Raw genomic sequence first — 13106 nt, 5'->3', positions numbered from 1 at the left:
CTTTTTGGCAAAGGACTGCCCCTCAACATTAAGTTGGAGGACTCGAAGAACAGGACCAACAGCTTGAAAGCTGGCAGGAGCTGCTTGTTGCTGGCTTTGAAAGGGACTGGGATCCATGTGGATTCAGTCGGCTAGGAAGGATCGTCAGTTTCCCCAATGAATGGGTACTCACGAGATGCACCATGGGAAGGTCGATCCAATGCATCTTATTGGTCAATTGGCGATTGAGCATCAGGCAGATGTTATCTGCCTACAAGAAACACATATAGCAGTCGATGAAGCTGCTCGATTCACCATCAGTGGATTCGATTTAATATGCTATAATCTCCATCCTAAACATGGCCGAGCCATCTACGCCAAATCGTGTCTTGCGGATGTTTACCATACGGCCTCTTCGACCTTCTACGACTCCATTACTATTGGAACTATTCAGCTCGTCAACGTATACAAGCCTCCCAGTGCCTCATGGGATAATGAGGTCCTGCCTAGCCCGAATCACCCAGCCGTTTACGTTGGAGACTTTAATAGTCATCACCAAGACTGGGGATATTCCTCCACTCGTGCTGATGGCTCTATCTTAGCCAACTGGGCTTCAGCGAATGACCTCTCCCTATTATACGATCCCAAACAGCCAGGCTCTTTTCACAGTGCTAGATGGAATAAAGACTCGTCACCCGACCTGTGATGGATTAGCACAGTCAATGGCCAAGCCTTTCCCGCTACGAGACAAGTTCTCAAGATCTTCCCGCACAGTCATCACCGCCCAGCTATCATCCACATTGGTCTCCAGCTCCCACTGATTCTGTGCTCGGAGAAACTAAGATGGAACTTTTGGAAAGCAAACTGGCATCTGTTCAGTGATCTTACCAACAAATCTATTCCTGCAATTCCAATTAACTCTATCCCCTCTGAAGATTCCTACAGGCGCTTCCGCCAAAGCAGCTTCCCAAGCCATTCCTCGTGGGAGACGTGCTAACTATATGCCTTGTCTTGATGCTGAATGTGAGCAACTACTAAAGCAGTATGATGAGTCGGGCGACCCAGATGTGGCTGACCATCTCATTGCCTCCCTGGATGCAGCACGTCAAGCCCACTGGCAACAACTCACGGAAAGTCTGAACTTCACCCACTCAAGTAGGAAGGCCTGGAAGCTTCTTCACAGACTGGGTGCCGGTAGCCAACCCCCTCCCGTCTCCCATCCTCCCGTATTTCCAAACTCAGTGGCCAGTCACCTAACTCAAGTTGGACGTGCTAAGATCGACCCAGTCTGGAAAAGAGAAATTTCCCATGAGTGGTCATCCCACTTCCGGTGCGCCGCTATGTTCCATCGCTGGGGAGCCAGAGACGACCCGAACTGCCCCTGCGGCTCCAGACAGACTATGACCCACATAGTCAACGACTGCCACCTCTCCAGATTCAAAGGAGGTCTTGAAACTTTACATCAGGCTCAACCTGACGCTGTTGACTGGCTACGGAAGAAGGGCAAACGCTAGAAGAATTGTTGTCTTGATTTGCATTTCTCTGACAATCAGAGACTTGGAGCATTTTTTCATGTGTTTCTCAGCCTTTTGGATCTCTTCTGTGGTGAATATTCTGTCCAAGTCCTCCCCCCATTTTTGGATGGGGTTATTTGTTGTTGAGTTTGGCAAGCTCTTTATATATGTTGGTTATTAAACTCTTATCTGATGTATGGCATGTAAAGATCACTTTTTTTTTTTTTAACCACAACACTGCTCAGCTGTGGTTTATGGTAGTGCTGGGTGCCTTCAGTGCCTCAGGCATGAAAGTCTTTTGGCATAACCATTATGCTATCTCCTTTGAGTACAAGGAGGTCATTAACAATCACTGGACATTCCACAAACCAGCCGAAACAATTGTGTACTACTGGCCATTACTACACAAATAAGTTTTTTCTCTGCCTTCCAGGCATTATGGCAGAAAACAGTCAACAACAACCAGTATTTAGAACGGAAAGATAAAATGTGAGAAGGTTCAAAATGCAGTGAAATAACTGAAAGAAAAAAAAAAAAACAAGAACTTTTATTTCAAAGAACACTAATTTTTCCAAGACTGTTATTTTATTATTATTATTATATATACTTTTACCAGTGTACTACTCAGTTCTGCTTGACCTTTGGTGCCTCAGGCATGAAAGTCTTTTTGTATAAGCATTATACCATCTCTCTAGCCATTTATTTATTTATTTCAGAGTACTGCTCAGCTCAGATCTATGGTGATGATAATGATTTGAACCTAGGAGCTCAAATCCTCAGGCATTAAAGTTGTTTGCATGATCATTTTTAGTATATGTGCTAAAAATGTTTGTACTGTTTGCATAATTATGCAGTCTCTCCAGCCCTGTTTGCATAATTATGCACTGTTTGCATAATTATGCAGTCTCTCCAGCCCCTGTCATACTAGTTTTCCCAAAACTTTTAAAGAAATGGGCGTGGCCCAGGAGGTGGCACAGTGGCTAAGGCACTGGACTCTCAAGCATGAGGTCCTGGGTTCGATTCCCAGCCGCACATGTACCAGAGTGGTGGCTGTTTTTTTCTCTACTTCTATCTTTCTCATGAGTAAATAAATTCTTAAAAAAAAAAGTGGTCAGGGAGCTATGGGGAGTGTAAAGTAAGTATAAATTACTCCCTAAGCCACCAATCTTTTCTGAGGGTTGATAGCCTCGGGCTCTGCACATGCCCCAAAAAGCAGACGCGCTCAGGTGCCCGAGGCTTCGGGAGTCCTGACTGTCACCGGGAGAGGGCGCGCTCCACCAACTTCTAGGCGGAAGTCCCGCCCTCTTTTCCGTTGGGGCGGAAAGGGGGTGGAGGGACAGTAGTCACTTCCGGCTTGAGCGGCGGCAGCTTCTGCACGTGTTTTATTGGGATCCTGGGGCCTTCCCGGGAATACTTCTTCCCGGGTTGAATTTGTCGGACCCGTGCTGTCTTAAGGCCTAAGGATGAAGGCGGTGAGTGCTCATAGAAGCCCTGTCCCGGCGATGTGGGGCCCCGCTGCCTTTGCTCCTCTGTATTCGCCTGTGCAGGGGCTGTGGATTGCTTAGACTTTCTCTCCAGGTGGTTTGTTGTCAACCCTTGGACTCGGCTTTTGGTGGCTTATGTACGCAGCAGACTGCTGCAGGGGGCCGAGGACAAGCTCAGACGGTGCCTGGTATCCAGAACATGTCAGACTTAGTTGGAGGGTAGATAGCATAATGGTTATGCAAACAGACTCTCATGCCTGAGGCTCCAAAATCGCAGGTTCAGTCCGCTGCACCACTATAAGCCAGAGCTGAATAGCGCTCTGGTTAAAAAAATAATAATAAAAAATAAAATAAATAATAAAAAAAGGAAAGCATGTCAGCCTTAGAAGGGCTTTTGCAGCTTTCGAGCCCTTCGTTCTAGAAGGGAGAATTGCGGTGCTGCAGTCAGTGAGTTCAAGCATAGGAGCAAGCTCTCCTGGTGTTTGGATTGCTGGATGGGAGGTCATCAGCAGGGGAGTTGGAATTCAGAGACCCGAATTTAGTTTCACTCTCTTTAGTTTAAATCTTTGACAATTATGTAGTCTGTTTACGCCCTTGGCTTGGTCTGTAATGTGAAGATTGGAGCAGTGGCTTCTTAACTAGGCTGTACTGGAGATTTTGGAGCACTTTGTTTTCAGGAAAGCAATATATTAATGTCTATTAAAGATAATCGGGGCGGGGTGGTGGCACACCTGGTTGATTGCAGACATCACAGTGCACAAGGACCCAGGTTCCAGCCTCCGGTCCCCACCTGCAGGGACCCAACTTTCACGAGTGATGAAGCAGTGTTGCGTCTCTCTGTCTTTCCCTCTTTATCTTCCTCTCCCTCTCGACGTATCTCTGCTTCTAGCTAATAAGTAAAAATTATAATAAAAACTACAAAAAAAACAGACAAGCAGCACTTGCTCTAGTGTGCTAAACCGAAGATGTTAAGTGGTCTTGGACAGCTATTTACTGCTGTTTTTTGTGGACATGGGTCTTTTAACAACTTTTTTTTTCTAAAGTTATTCATTATTTTTGGATAGAGAAATTGAGGGGGGTGGATTGGATGAGAAAGACAGAGATACTTGCAGCACTGTTTCATCCCTAGTGACGTTACACTCTGCATCTGGGGCCTGGGAGCTTGAACCCTAATACTTGTGCATTGTAATGTGTGCATCACGGCCTGCTTGTACAGTTTTTTTTTTGAATATTCCCTTTTGTTGACCTTGTTTTATTGCTGTAGTTATTATTATTGTTGTTGTTATTGATTTCGTCGTTGTTGGCTAGGACAGAGAGAAATGGAGAGAGGAGGGGAAGACAGAGGGGGAGAGAAAGACACCTGCAGACCTCCTTCACTGCTTGTGAAGCAACTTTCCTGCAGGTGGGGAGCCGGGGGCTTGAACCAGGATCCTTAGGCGGGTCCTTTAGCTTTGTGCCAACTGTGCTCAACCTGCTGCGCTACCCCCCCCCCCCCCCCCGTTTTTTAGGACTTCTTGTGCGGGTGAGGATTAAAATCATGGGAGCATGAATAATTATTACTCTCCTGATATTCGCAGGATTTGTGCCACAGTTTGATATATATATATATATATTTATTTATTTATTTAAGAAAGGAGACATAAACAAAATCATAGGATGGGGGGTACAACTCCACACAATTCCCGCCACCTAATCTCCATATCCCATCCCCTCCCCAATAGCTTTCCCATTCTCTGCCCCTCTGGGAGCATGGACCCAAGGTTGTTGTGGGTTGCAGAAGGTGGGAGGTCTGGCTTCTGTAATTGCTTCTCCTAATTTTTTAAAAATATTTTATTTATTTATTCCCTTTTGTTGCCCTTGTTGTTTTATTGTTGTAGTTATTATTGTTGTCGTTGTTGGATAGGACAGAAAGAAATGGAGAGAGAAGGGGAAGACAGAGAGGAGGAGAGAAAGATAGACACCTGCAGACCTGCTTCACTGCTTGTGAAGCGACTCCCCTGCAGGTGGGGAGCCGGGGTTGGAAATGGGATCCTTATGCCGGTCCTTGCGCTTTGCGCCACCTGCGCTTAACCCGCTGCGCTACAGCCCGACTCCCCTAATTTTTTTTTTTTAATCTTTATTAGTTGTATAGAGACAGTCAGAAATTGAGAGGGGAGAGGGAGATAGAGAGGAAGAGAGACAGAGAGACACCTGCAGCCCTGCTTCACCACTTGTGAAGCTTTCCCCCTACAGGTGGGGACCAGGGGCTCAAACCTGGGTCTTTGCGCACTGTGACATGTGCCACCACCTGGCCCCATAGTTTGATTTTTAGCACTTACATGCAAGATATATGGCACAGAGAGCTAAAGTAAGGATGATTTAGTTACATTTATAATGAAATTTCCACTCCTGGGTATTTAGTGCTCTGTCTCTTTTGCTTTTCTAGAGAAGAAATAAAAAACAAGTCCCAAGTTTTCGTAAGCTGATAAAAACTAGTAAAGTCAAACTTGAAAATAAGCTGAAAAATAAGCAATTTAAACAGCAAAGCACTCTCAAGAAGTACCGAAAAGAACAGAGGAAACTAAGGCAAGCTGTAAATGACGCTGTATCTAAGAAGCCTATTCCACTGGAGGATCCAAAGGAAAAATGGGCAGGTAATTGCGAAAGCATTTGTATGCTCTCGTTTTCATTAATTTGTTCCAAAATGCACTTCATGAATGGACTTTACTCTCTTGTAGTCACTTACTTTTCTTGTTCTTAAATCTTAGTAATAGGAAATTTTAGGTACGAATAGTATTTCTTTCTTTTTTTTTTTTTTTTTTAAGAATTTTATTGGTTTTTAAAAAATATTTAATCATTCCGTTTTGTTGCCCTTGATTTATTGTTGTTATTGATGTCATTGTTGGATAGGACAGAGAGAAATGGAGAGAGGAGGGGAAGACAGAGGGGGAGAGAAATAGAGACACCTGCAGACCTGCTTCACTTGTGAAGCGACTCCCCTGCAGGTGGGGAGCTGGGGGCTCGAACTGTATCCTTACGCCTGTCCTTGCACTTTGTGCCACCTGTGCTTAACCTGCTGCTCTACCGCCCTACTCCCGTGAGAAAACATTTCAATGATATTCATTGTGAGAAAGTTTCTTTTTTTAGTTGGTTTAGGAAACATATCTGAAGATGATAGTTGGGAAATAAATTCAGAGTAGCCAATGTAAATAATTTTTTTTGTTTATTATGTTGTTATTGATGTTGTCATTGTTGGATAGGACAGAGAGAAATGGAGAGAGGAGGGGAAGACAGAGAGGGGGAGAGAGACACACCTGCAGACCTGCTTTACCACCTGTGAAGATACTCCTCTGCAGGTGGGGAGCCGGGGCCTCAAACCAGGATCCTTCTGCTGGTCCTGGTTAAGCCACGTGCGCTTAACCAGTGCGCTACTGCCCGACTCCCCTGTAAATAAAATTTTTAGTCTTAGGCTAGTGTATCACTCCACTGGCTGTTAAGGCAAGCTTCCCCCCGCCACCATGCATTCTTTTAAAATTTTTTTTATCACATATTTTTTTAAATTTCTTTATTGGGGAATTAATGTTTTACATTCAACAGTAAATACAATAGTTTGTACATGCACAATATTCCCCAGTTTTCCATATAACAATACAACCCCCACTAGGTCCTCTGTCATCCTTCTTGGACCTGTATTCTCCCCACCCAACCACCCCAGAGTCTTTTACTTTGGTGCGATACGCCAATTCCATATTTTTATTTATTAGATAGAGACAACCAGATATTGAAGTGGCAAGGGGTAATAGAGAGGGAGACAGACACCGCAAGCACTGCTTTGCCACTTGGCAAAGCTTTCCCCCTGCAGGTGAGGGTCGTTGGCTCGAACCAGGGTCCTCGAGCATCGTAATGTGGGCTCAACCAGGTGCGTCACCACCTGGCCCCTGATGCAGTCTTCTTAATGTTGCCAAAGTTCACTTGATTTCTAAGTGTCTGACTTAAAAAAATAATTGACTTAAGTGCATGTGGCGCAAAGCACAAGAACCAGCTTAAGGATCCCAGTTGGATCCCCAGGTTCCCCATCTGGAGGGGGGTCGCTTTACTGGCAGTGAAGCAGGTCTGCAGGTGTCTTTCTCTCTCCCTCTCTGTCTTCCCCATCTCTCTCCATTTCTCTGTCCTATCTGACAACAAAATAACTACAATAAAAAAAAAAAACTTTTAAATAAAAATATTTGACTTGGAAACTCGGTGAAATAGGGCTATAATTGTCAGGATTATTTTGTGAAATTATCCAAGAACTTTTTTTTTTTAATTTTTATTGGGGAATTAATGTTTTACATTCAACAGTAAATACAATAGTTTGTACATGCATAACATTCCCAGTTTCCCATTTAACAATACAACCCCTAGTATGTCATTTATCATCCTTCATGGACCTGTATTCTCCCCACCCACCCACCCACCCCAGAGTCTTTTACTTTGGTGTGATATGCCAATTACATTTCAGGTTCTATTTGTGTTTTTGTTTCTGATCTTGTTTTTCAAATTCTGCCTGAGAGTGAGATCATCCCATATTCATCCTTCTGTTTCTGACTTATTTCACATAACATGAATTTTTCAAGGTCCATCCAAGATCGGCTGAAAATGGTGAAGTCACCATTTTTTACAGCTGAGTAGTATTCCATTGTGTATATATACCACAACTTGCTCAGCCACTCATCTGTTGTTGGACACCTGGGTTGCTTCCAGGTTTTGGCTATTACAAATTGTGCTGCTAAGAACATATGTGTACGCAGATCTTTTTGGATGGATGTGTTGAGTTCCTTAGGATATATCCCCAGGAGGGGAATTGCAGGGTCATAGGGTAGGTCCATTTCTAGCCTTCTGAAGAGTTCTCCAGACTGTTCTCCACAGAGGTTGGACCAATGTACATTCCCACCAGCAGTGCAGGAGGGTTCCTTTGACCCCACACCCTCTCCAGCATTTGCTGCTGTTACCTTTTCTGATGTATGACATTCTCACAGGAGTGAAGTGATATCTCATTGTTGTCTTTATTTGCATTTCTCTGACAATCAGAGACTTGGAGCATTTTTTCATGTGTTTCTCGGCCTTTTGGATCTCTTCTGTGGTGAATATTCTGTCCAAGTCCTCCCCCCATTTTTTGTAAAATTTTTTTTTTTATTTAAGAAAGGATTAATTAACAAAACCATAGGGTAGGAGGGGTACAACTACACACAATTCCCACCACCCAATCTCCATATCCCACCCCCTCCCCCGATAGCTTTCCCATTCTCTATCCCTCTTGGAGCATGGACCCAGGGTCATTGTGGGTTGCAGAAGGTAGAAGGTCTGGCTTCTGTAATTGCTTCCCCGCTGAACATGGGCGTTGACTGGTCGGTCCATACTCCCAGTCTGCCTCTCTCTTTCCCTGGTAGGGTGGGTCTCTGGGGAAGCTGAGCTCCAGGACATATTGGTGGGGAATTCAATCCAGGGAAGTCTGGCCGGCATCCTGATGACACCTGGAACCTGGTGACTGAAAAGAGAGTTAACATACAAAGCCAAACAAATTGTTGAGCAATCATGGACCCAAAGCTTGGAAAAGTGGAGAGGAAGTATTAGGGAGGTACTCACTGCAAACTCTAGTGTACTTCTGCTTTCTTACTTTGGTGCCATACTCCAAACTCAGTCAATTTCTGCTTTGCGTTTCTACTTCTTCTTTTTTTTTTTTTTTTTACATGCATAACATTCCCCAGATTCCCATTTAACAATACAACCCCCACTATTTCATTCATCATTTTTCATGGACCTGTATTCTCCCCACCCACCCACCCACCCCAGAGTCTTTTACTTTGGTGTAATACTCCAATTCCATTTCAGGTTCGACTTGTGTTTTCTTTTCTAATCTTGTTTTTCAACTTCGGCCTGAGAGTGAGATCATCCCGTATTCATCCTTCTGTTTCTGACTTATTTCACTCAACATGATTTTTTCAAGGTCCATCGAGATTGGCTGAAAACGGTGAAGTCACCATTTTTTACAGCTGAATAGTATTCCATTGTGCATATATACCACAACTTGCTCAGCCACTCATCTGTTGTTGGACACCTGGGTTGCTTCCAGGTTTTGGCTATTACAAATTGTGCTGCCAAGAACATATGTGTACACAGATCTTTTTGGATGGATGTGTTGGGTTCCTTAGGATATATCCCCAGGAGGGGAATTGCAGGGTCATAGGGTAGGTCCATTTCTAGCCTTCTGAGAGTTCTCCAGACTGTTCTCCACAGAGGTTGGACCAATGTACATTCCCACCAGCAGTGCAGGAGGGTTCCTTTGACCCCACACCCTCTCCAGCATTTGCTGCTGTTACCTTTTCTGATGTATGACATTCTCACAGGAGTGAAGTGATATCTCATTGTTGTCTTGATTTGCATTTCTCTGACAATCAGAGACTTGGAGCATTTTTTCATGTGTTTCTCGGCCTTTTGGATCTCTTCTGTGGTGAATATTCTGTCCATGTCCTCCCCCCATTTTTGGATGGGGTTATTTGTTGTCTTGTTGTTGAGTCTGGCAAGCTCTTTATATATGTTGGTTATTAAACTGTTATCTGATGTATGGCATGTAAAGATATTCTCCCATTCTGTGAGGGGGTCTCTTGGTTTGGGTAGTGGTTTCTTTTGCTGTGAAGAAGCTTTTTAATTTGATGTAGTCCCATAGGTTTATACTTGCCTTAGTCTTCCTTGTAATTGGATTCGTTTCATTGAAAATGTCTTTAAAATTTATGCAGAAGAGAGTTCTGTCAATATTTTCCTCTAAGTATCTGATGCTTTGTGGTCTAACATCCAAGTCCTTGATCCACGTGGAATTTACTTTTGTATTTGGTGAAATACAGTGATTCAGTTTCATTCTTCTGCATGTTTCAATCCATTGTTTCCAACACCATTTGTTGAAGAAACTCTGCTTTCCCCATGTAATAGTCTGGGCCCCTTTGGATTAGATGTCCATAGGTGTGAGGCCTCATTTCTGGGCTCTCAATTCTATTCCACTGGTCAGTGTGTCTATTCATGTTCCAGTACCAAGCAGTTTTGATGACAATGGCCCTATAATACAGTTTGAAATCTGGGAGTGTGATGCCTCCGGTTCTGTTCTTTTTTCTCAAGATTGTCTTGGCAATTCTAGGTCTTTTCTGGTTCCAGATAAACATTTGTAGCATTTTTTCTATTCTCCTAAAAAATGTGGTTGGGATCTTGATGGGGATAGCATTAAATTTGTAGATGGCTCTGGGTAATATATTCATTTTGATGATGTGATTCTTCCAACCCATGAACATGGAATATCTTTCCACTTCTTTGTGTCTTTTTCAATTTCTTTGAGTAATGACTCATAATTTTCAGTATATAAGTCTTTCACTTCCTTGGTTAGATTTACTCCTAGATATTTTATTGTTTTTGTTGCTATAGTAAAAGGAATTGATTTCTGGATTTCAGTTTCTTCTAACTTAGTGTTTGCATAGAGGAATGCCACTGACTTTTTAATGTTAATTTTGTAGCCTGACACCTTACTGTATTGCCTGTTGATTTCCAAAAGCTTCTTGCTGGATTCCTTAGGTTTTTCCGTGTATACTGTCGTGTCATCTGCAAATAGGGAGAGTTTGACTTCTTCTCTTCCAATCTCTATCCCTTTAATTCCTTGCTCCTGCCTGATTGCTATGGCAAGAGCTTCCAACTCTATGTTGAATAGTAATGGTGATAGTATAGTGGGCAGCCCTGTCTAGTACCTGATCTGAATGGAAATGCTTCCAGTTTTTCACCATTGAGTATGATGTTGGCTGTAGGTTTGCTATATATAGACTACAGTATCTTCAGGAATTTTCCATCTATTCCCATTTTTTGTAGTGTTTTGATCATAAAGGGGTGTTGTATTTTGTCAAAGGCTTTCTCTGCATCTATTGATATGACCATGTGGTTTTTGGTCTTGCTTTTGTTGATGTAGTGGATCACATTGATTGATTTACGTACATTAAACCAACCTTGCATGCCTGGGATAAACCCCACTTGGTCATGGTGAACAATCTTTTTGATATACTGCTGTATCCGGTTGGCTAGAATTTTGTTCAGTAATTTAGCATCTATGTTCATCAGAGGTATTTGTCTGTAGTTTTCTTTTTTGGTTGTGTCCTTGTCTGCTTTTGGTATCAGAGTGATGTTGGCTTCATAGAAGCTAGCAGGGAGTATTCCAGTGTCTTCAATCTTCTGGAAAACCTTTAAAAGTAGAGGTATTAGTTCTTATTTGAAGGTTTTGTAGAATTTATTTGTAAAACCATCTGGTCCAGGACTTTTATTTTTGGGGAGGTTTTTGATAACTGTTTGAATTTCATTAGCTGTGATGGGGCTGTTCATGTTATCCACTTCCTCTTTACTTAGTTTTGGAAGTTGGTAGGTATCTAGGAAATGGTCCATTTCTTCCAGGTTCTCTAGCTTGGTGGCATATAGTTGTTCATAGTCCAAGAACTTTTAAGTACTCAAACAGATGAGAGAAAGGACCGTTTGAATCAGACCAGTTCTTCTACAGTGTTACTGGTAGTTTCAGTGTATTCATATTAGATTGTACTTGACTATTTATTAGAGAGAGAGGAGAGAGACTATGAATGAATTAGAATCAGAGCCTTACAGCCTTTGTACATTGTAACATGTGACACACACACACACACACACACACACACACCACCACCACCACCACCACCACCACCACCACCACCACCACCACCACCACCACCACCACCCCCAAGATAAAGGCCGAGAGGTGGAGAGGGAAAGAGGAGAGAGAGACATGGAGGGATAATATGACATTTTGACTGCTTATGAAGCTTCCTATTTGCATGGTACTTCCATGTGCTGGTTAGGGGCTTGAACATAGATCCATGTGCGTGGTAATGTTTGTAAGCTATCTTCTGGTGCCTTATTTTCTGTTTTGATAGAGGAATAAAAAAGATCGCAGAGCACCACTTAACCACCCAGGGAACTCTACTTGTTTTCATCCTTGATGCTGTCTGTGTGTCTGGGATGAAACCTGGGACCCGGTGCAGCATTCGCTCAACCACTGAATCACATCCTGGTCCTCATCTCATCCTCTTAATCCTGAGATATTTAGTTCGATCCCATGGCAGTAAGCTGAGATGAATAGGAGATCATTGGACTGCAAGTCAGGATATGTTTTGTTTTTCTTCTTCCTTTTAATTTTGTTATTTACTAGTCAGCCTTAATTGTTCACAGGTCCAAAAAGGATGACAGAGGACCTAATGGGGGTTGTATTGTTATGTAAATAAAAATATATAAAGTAAAATTGCAAATAAATAAATAAAATAAAAATAAGCTACTATCTGTACATTAGGAATAAACACCAGCAATTTACATGATTGAAAAAAAAAGAAAATTTACATGAGAAAAAAAGAAAGGGAACTATTTCCTTTTTGTAGATTATACCAATTATCCTAATATTTTGGTAAGAAAATAAAGTGCAAAAAAAAAACTTTACCTGTTTTGTTCACTTAATTTCTAGTTATATAAATGATATATTAGTTGTATTAGAGATTTTAAAAATTCTTTTCTATTTACATTTCAACAGAACTTTAAAAGCATAATGTGCTAGTTATATATTGAAAATAAAAACAAAAGTTTTTTTTTTTTTTTTTTACCAGTGCACTGAAAAACTTTGGTTTATGGTGGTGTGTGTGGGGGATTGAACCTCGGATCTTGGAGCCTCAGGCTTGAGAGTCCCTTTGCATAAGCTTTATGCTATCTACTTCCACCCCAGAAGATTTTAATTCTTTATATGTTGTGTAGTCCATCAGGCATTTGAATGAAAGGTCTGGGTAAGAGAATAGTTTTGGAAATTAGCATATATGGCAGACAGTGAATTCTTTGGTGAATAATCTTGAAAACTATAGAGATGAGAATAAAACCTTAAATAGAATTTTAAGGAACTGCAACATTCAAAAATTAAGTAGAGGAAGAACATTTAACGAGGTTTGAGGAGGACCCAGAAAATTAGGAGGAACACCAGAATTATACAGAGAAGAAATAAAAGTTTTCACAGAAAAAGGAAACTCTTGGGGCTGGGTGGTGGTGTATCCGGTTAAGCATACATACTACCGTGCACAAG

The 13106-nt window shown here is 42.2% G+C and overlaps 1 protein-coding gene and 1 long non-coding RNA gene across 2 annotated transcripts in view; both read left to right on the top strand.

Moving 5' to 3' along the window:
- Positions 1-13106, top strand: part of LOC132538952 (uncharacterized) — a 310731-nt gene that overhangs the window by 239881 nt on the left and 57744 nt on the right. The gene's annotated exons all lie outside the window — the stretch shown is intronic.
- NOC3L (NOC3 like DNA replication regulator) overlaps positions 2831-13106 on the top strand; it is a 60554-nt gene continuing 50278 nt past the window's right edge. Inside the window, exons 1-2 of the mRNA XM_060192235.1 lie at positions 2831-2965; positions 5403-5610. Coding sequence (XP_060048218.1) covers positions 2957-2965; positions 5403-5610 — 217 coding nt within the window. The 5' untranslated portion in view covers positions 2831-2956. The remainder of the gene's footprint in view (positions 2966-5402; positions 5611-13106) is intronic.

Source organism: Erinaceus europaeus, chromosome 1, assembly GCF_950295315.1.
Source record: "Erinaceus europaeus chromosome 1, mEriEur2.1, whole genome shotgun sequence".
In the NCBI taxonomy this organism is placed as follows: Eukaryota; Metazoa; Chordata; class Mammalia; order Eulipotyphla; family Erinaceidae; genus Erinaceus; species Erinaceus europaeus.
This window is presented reverse-complemented; position numbering and strand designations above follow the sequence as displayed.